The sequence below is a fragment of the Plasmodium falciparum genome (genome assembly GCF_000002765.6).
Source record: "Plasmodium falciparum 3D7 genome assembly, chromosome: 6".
Lineage (NCBI taxonomy): Eukaryota > Apicomplexa > Aconoidasida > Haemosporida > Plasmodiidae > Plasmodium > Plasmodium falciparum.
The window spans coordinates 1,025,001-1,032,500 of record NC_004327.3 but is presented as its reverse complement, the minus strand read 5'-3'; the positions used below and the strand labels follow the sequence as shown (position 1 = coordinate 1,032,500).

At 18.8% G+C, this 7,500-nt stretch overlaps 2 protein-coding genes across 2 annotated transcripts; one reads left to right on the top strand and one right to left on the bottom strand.

The window, feature by feature from the left end:
• Positions 1-1,343: 1,343 nt before the first annotated feature.
• PF3D7_0625300 (DNA polymerase 1, putative) lies at positions 1,344-5,678 on the top strand (the record flags this gene model as incomplete). The annotated part of the gene is made up of 1 exon (XM_961143.1): positions 1,344-5,678. One exon carries the CDS (start codon positions 1,344-1,346, stop codon positions 5,676-5,678), a length of 4,335 nt encoding a protein of 1,444 aa, XP_966236.1.
• A 486-nt stretch (positions 5,679-6,164) lies between these two features.
• PF3D7_0625200 (conserved Plasmodium protein, unknown function) lies at positions 6,165-7,322 on the bottom strand (the record flags this gene model as incomplete). The annotated part of the gene is made up of 1 exon (XM_961142.1): positions 6,165-7,322. The coding sequence occupies one exon, from the start codon at positions 7,320-7,322 to the stop codon at positions 6,165-6,167; it is 1,158 nt and encodes a 385-aa protein (XP_966235.1).
• Between the last annotated feature and the right edge of the window lie 178 nt (positions 7,323-7,500).

The following is a 7,500-nucleotide window of genomic DNA, read 5'->3' as shown; positions in this document are numbered from 1 at the left end:
TTTGTTCAAATGGGGGAAGCAAAGATATTAAGTTACAAGTTATGATATATCATGAATATGTGTATTTATTTATTTATTTTTATTTTTTTTTTTTTTTTTTAAGTATTTTTATATTTTATTTGTTATAATATATATATATATATATAAATATATATATTTATCTAGATTGAAAAGATATGTTAATTTTTAACCACGCTCAATGATTATATATATCCATGTAAATATTCTTTTATATATTTATGTGTGTATTCGTTTTAATTAAATTTAATTTTTTTTTTTTTTTTTTTGGGGGGGGTTTTATTTATGTAAATAAATAAATAAATATATATATATATATATATATATATATATATATTTTATTTTTTTCATCTTGTTTTTGTAAATCTACAACACAATTTTGTTAAGCTTTTTATTTTACTTTAAACTTTTACATATATATATATATATATATATATATATATATATTAATAATTAAAACTATTTATAAAACAACAATTCAATAGGAATCAATAATTACTTTGTACTTTTTTAAAAAATATACATATATATATATATATTATTCCCTTTGGGTGACTAAATAAAGTGATGGTCGTCTTCTTTATTTTATTTATTATTTTTTTTTAAAATTGTTATTAATATAAAATATAAGATAAACTATTAAAAATAATATTACATATGTAATAACATATTTCTTATATCATACAAAATATATAATTAATATATTTTTCTTTTTATTTTCTTTAATTTCCAATGAAGAGATAAAAATGAGAAGGGCTAACAACCTCTTAAGATATAATTAATCTTAAATATGATAAAATAAAATAAAATAAATTAGCCTTATTAATTAAATTTTAAAAAAGTTATAATTTAAAATTTACATATGATTAAAAAAGAGACTGATATTAACAATTTTGTAATATTTTCTGTATGGGTTTTACTAGTATTAAGATCCATCAAAGTATATGAAATTAAAAAAATAATGTACATGTATTTATTATGTATATGTACAAATTATACACACATGTACAATTATATATATATATATATATATATATATAATATAATATTTGTTTTTTTTTTTTATTATCATTTTTGCAGTTTCAATAAAAATATATACATATATATATTATATATATATATATATATTTCCTTTCTTTGTTTTTTTTTTGGAGAAAAAATAAACTAATGGCAAATAAATATATATAAATAAATACATAATATATATATATATATATATATATATATATATATATATATCAGATTATATTTCATGTGAGTGTGAAAAAATGTATTTAATTTTTCTGATATGAAAATATTTATACATAATGTAAAAAGATGATAAAATGAAATTGTTTGATTCATTTTTTAAACATGCTTTGATAAGAATAAATAAAAGGAATATAATATATTTGAATGCCACTAGGTACTATTGTAATAACATAAATTATAATGCTTTGATAAATTTGTTAAATAAGAAAAATGATATAAATAAAGAAATAAATGCCTTATATTCTTTATTAGAAAGACTGTCAAATTATAAGTACAAACAATATAAAGATAAGTTGACTCTGAAAAATAATATAAACGATGAAATTAAAATAACAAATGCTGATAAAATTAATAATATAAATATTGAAAGGGATATGAATATTTCTCATTTGGATCATCATCATAATAATCATCATCATAATAATAATCATCATAATATTAATCATAATAATCATCATCATAATAATCATCATAATATTAATCATCATAATAATCATCATAATAATCATCATAATAATAATCATTTTAATGATTATAAAAAACTAATTGATAATTGGAAAAATGATAAAATAAAAATATTTATAAGCTGGTGTCCCGAAATTGTTGAAGATAAATATAAGTCCAAATGTTTCTCTATACCAACTTATATCACATTTCATATTGTTATAACTAATAATGATATTAAGTTGAATAACCTTTTGCATAATTCTCATGAATATGATGATTGGAACTTTAATAAAATAATACAAACAATAAATAATCAAAACAATTTAAAAGATAAAGAAAAGGAAAAAGAAAATGGACAACAACATTCACAAGAATATATTGGAAATTGTAAAAAGGGAGAATCTGAAATACCATCATATGATTTCAAAGAATCTTTATTAGAACACATAAATGAATCTTCACAATTAAATCATTCCATATTATCGCACAAAACAAAAGAACAAACCCATCATACTAATAATAATATAAATGGTAATTATAATAATGATGAACATATTGAAGAAGAGGGAAAGGCAAAAACAAAACAAAACAAAACAAAAAATAGCATAATAGAGGAAAAAAAAAAAAAGACAAAAAAAAAAAAAGATGAAGAATCTCATAATGATATAATAAATTATACTATAAAGAAAAAAACAAATACAAATAATTCATTATATAATATAGAATCAATCTTAAATATACCAAAAACTTATGAACCTAATATACATTATGATAAATGTATACATAAAGAACAAAATCATATTTTTTTCTTTTCCTTTAATATATCCGAATTAATAATTAATGATCAAGTAAAAACAAAATTGAATGAATGTATTCAACAAAATTTTATAAAACAAAATATATCAAATATACATATGGATGATCTTTTTTTATATGTTGTATATGATTATAAAAATTTAATACATATATTTAATAATATTAATTTAAAATTAATAAATATTAATAATATATTTGATATATATATTATTAGTTCACTAATACAATTAGTTCAAAGAGGGGAAAAATTACAAAATGTGTATAATGAATATTTAAATGTTAAACATAAAATTCTTATACCTAATAAAATTAATGATATACAAAATTTAAGTCTTCATAATTTTTCGTATTTTTCAAAGTTTGCTCCTGAATTTAGCGATGTCATATCAGCAAAGTTTGGGTTATATGGTTGGGGAAAATATCAAAAGAAAAAAGATAAGAAAAATAAAAAACAAACTGAAAATCATGAAAATAATGAAAATTATGAAAATAATGAATACGGTAAAAATAATGAATATGGTAAAAATAATGAATATGGTAAAAATAATGAATATGGTAAAAATAATGAATATGGTAAAAATAATGAATATGGTAAAAATAATGAATATGGTAAAAATAATGAATATGGTAAAAATAATGTACACAATGACGATACATATATGGACATATCAAATGAGAGAAAGAATAAGAAGAGTAAAGAAGTCAAAAACAAAAAAAAGATGGAGAAAAAAAACAAAGTAGAAAAAGAAAAACAAAATTATTTAAGTTTTACTCCTCATAATATAAATAATCTTCAAGATATTAAAAAACTTGTATTTGGGAATAAAAGAAATATATCAGATATTACAGAAGAAGATAATATATGTTATAGTATATCACGAAATTGTTGTTTAATTTTACTATTTGAATATTTCATAAATAAATTAGAACATAATATCAACATACTAAATTTATACATCAAAGTTGAACAACCATTAATATTATGTATAAGTCATATAGAGGAAAAAGGAATCTTCTTGAATCAAAATAAAATTGAAGAAATACAAAAAAAATCAGATGACCCTTTAATATATAAAAATGAAATTGAAGAATTATGTAAATGTAATATTAATTTGAATTCATCCAAGCAAGTCTCTTCATTGATATATAAACAATTATTAGACATATCCATTAGCACAGATCACACGGAAGAAAATATGGAAGATGCAGATGAACATACAGATCACCAGGAAGAAGAACATGTAAATGATGATAATAATGAATGTGTAGATCAATTAAAAGCATATACTCAAACAAAGGAAAAAGAAAGAAAAGACATATATAATAATAATAATAATGAAAATAATAAAAATAATAATGAAAATTATAATTCAAGTAAAAATCATCCTTTAATAACAAATACTAATAACGATGATACATCTACACTTAATGCACAAGATACATCTGACCAACATGATAATTATATAAATGAACATAATAATTATAATAAATTTATAAAAAATAACCCTTTTTACTATAATAATAATAATAATAATAATAATAATAATAATAATAATAATGATAATAATAATAATATTTCTAATCGTAATCTTATGAACAATCTTGTAAACATTAATTACACTTCATTATATAATAAAAAGAAAAATAGTCATCCATATGATGAAAATAATAAGTTGTTTTTCCTCAACAGCAGCCATAATAATTATAATAATAATAATAATAATATTAACGAAATGAGCAGAAACAAAAATCTACAAACCAATAATAAGTCATTAAAAATTCTTGTCGATGAAATTGAAAAAAGTAATTATATAAAAGAAAAGGAAAAAGAAAAATTAAAAAAAATTATTAGAAATATTAAATTATATAGAGAATCTAAAAAATTAGTACAAAATTATATAGAAAATCTCCCTAAATATATACAAAAAAATACAAATAAAATACATTGTAATTTTAATCAAATTGGAGCATCAACAGGAAGATTATCTTGTGATCAACCAAATTTGCAAAATATACATTCACGATTTCGTTGTGCTATATCGTTAAAAGGTAAGGAAGAAAATGACACACATGATAATAATAATAATAATAATAATATACCACAGATTCATATATCAACTAATAATGTATCAACCAATAATGTACCCATGAATATCATGTCATCTACATATCCTTTATATACCATGAATAAAAAAAATTTAATCACCTTCGATTATAAACAAATGGAATTATTTGTCATGGCATATCTCAGTTTTGATGAACAATTATTGAAATTATTAAATTATAGTGATGTATTTATCGAAACAGCCAAAGTATTATTTAATACAAATGATGTTACCAATGAATTAAGAAGAATGACCAAAACTGTTATATATGGTATATTATATGGACAAACTGAAAATGGACTAGCCAAAAGTTTATTAATTAGCGATACTTTGGCTAGTAACCTAATAGAAAACTTTTTTCAATTTTTTCCAAACGTATATCGATTTATGCAAATGCAGAAATTTTTAGTCAAACATATGAATTGTGTTTATACACTTATAGGAAGGAAAAGAATAATATTACCAAACATTAAAAATAAATATAGGATAAGTATGAATACACCTATACAAGGATGTGCAGCAGATATTATGAAATTTTCTCTCTTGTCATGTTTTAGTGTTCTTAATAATAATATATATAATAACAATAAATTATTAAAAATGAATAATATAAATCCTTTAATCATACATAAAAATCAAGCCTTTTTAAATCCAACTAATTTAATTTTGCAAGTACATGATGAATTATTATTAGAAAGTGAACATGATGCTACCAAATATATAATACAACTACTAAATCCTATATTAGAAAATGCTTTTTATAATTTAATTTATTATACGAACTCTATAGATAGACTTAAACTATTATATGATTATATGCATGATAATATTTCTATCAAAACATATATAGATATTTTACAAGATATAAATAACAAACAATATAATGATGTAAAATTATACAATGGTGTATATAATACAAATGTATCAGAAGAATCACACATATATAATATATCAAATAATGTGGATCATATATTTCAAAAATTTAATTTTAAGTTGCCTATTAAAGTTGAATCAGGCGGAGTCTACAAGGAGTCTTCATAAAAAAAATACACACCCATATGTATATATATATAGATATGTATATATATATTTATATTTATTTATTTATTTTGATATATATTCTTATTTTTTTAAGTAATTTATATTATTTATTGAATTAAAATTTTTCACTATTTTGAATTATATATATATATATATATAAATTTTTTTTTTAAGTATTGTTTTCTTATGACTAAAAAAAAAAGAAATCATTAAAATGTATGTATTTGTGTTTCGCATAAAGAGGATGCAAATTAAAGTATACACGACATAAAAAAATTAGCAAAACATATATATATATATATATATATATTATTGAATGTTTTAAAGGACACATGTCCCAATACACAAAAAAAAATTTTAAAAATGTTTTTTTTATTTTTTATTTTTTATTTTTTTTTTTTTTATTTTTTTTTTTTATTTTTTTATTTTATTTTATTTTTTTTTATGACATAAAAATAATCCATTATTCATATATACTTTTTACTTTTAAGTGTCCGAGAATATATCCTTATCTATCGAATTTTCAAATAATTCCTTCCCCTTCCCCTTTGCCCTTTCCTTTTTCTTTTTTCGTATTATCTTGTTTTTTTGTTCATCATTTGAGGAAAGTGCTTCATTCATATGTACCTTTTTCTCCAGATCATCATTAATACTTTTCAATATTTTATTTTCTTCAATTAATTTATTAAGGTTAATATCTAATTGGTTGAAATTTGTTTGGAAATATTTCAATTTATCGATCAAAAGTGTATTTTCCTTTTTTAGTTGTTTCATTTTATTCATTATATTTTTATTTACTTTTTCGAGTTGATCAATTTTTTTATTTTTTAATAAAAGTAAATTATGTTCACTTTGATTTATGTATTCATTTAAAGTTGAAAAGTTCAAATAATTTCTTGTAGTTATTTCTTTTAAAAGTATATTACAATTAGTACATTCATAAGGAGGAAAAGATGTTTTGGAAATTAGCTGTTTGTCTAATATATCCATTTCATTTATTTTTGAATTAATAAAATTATCATCATGATAATTAGAGAACTTCTTATTATATAAGAAATAATTTAAATTATCATCATTATTTGATAAATCATTTTTTTGACTTATTTCATTTTTATCATAATTTTCTTTATATAATAATATTGATTTATTATTATCATTATAATTATCTTTTTCATTTATTTTTTGATATTCATTATCCGTTAAAAAAAGAAAACTATCTGAATTACTGTTTATAGACATATCTTCATCATTTATAATATTATTTTTTTTATCATAAGATATATAACCTAATTTATTTTGATTATCATTTATTTTATTTTGTTCTTTTTTTGTTTCTTTATTTGATACTTTTCTATTTACATTTTCATTGGAATTATCAAAATTTTTTTTTCTTTTTTTTTTCTTTTTTTCATATAATTTATTTACTTCCTTATTTTCACCAAAAATAGTAGAATTATTATTATTAAAATCATCAATATCTTCTATTAAATTATCCTTCATATCTTTTACTATATTTCTTAAATGTATATTATCATCTTTATCTTCCTTGTTCTTTTTATTATTTTTTTTTCCTGACTTTGAAGTATAATTACTATTAATCATATCAAGCATATCAAATGAAAAACTACCCCCCCCATTTTCCATTTTGCCTTTATATTTTTCACATATAAATAAAGGAACACTTTTTTTGGGATAATCATATAAGATATATTTTTGAAAAATTTAACATAATACAATTTATAACACACACACAATAATACATATATATATATATATATATATATATATATATATATATATATATATATATATTGTTATTTGT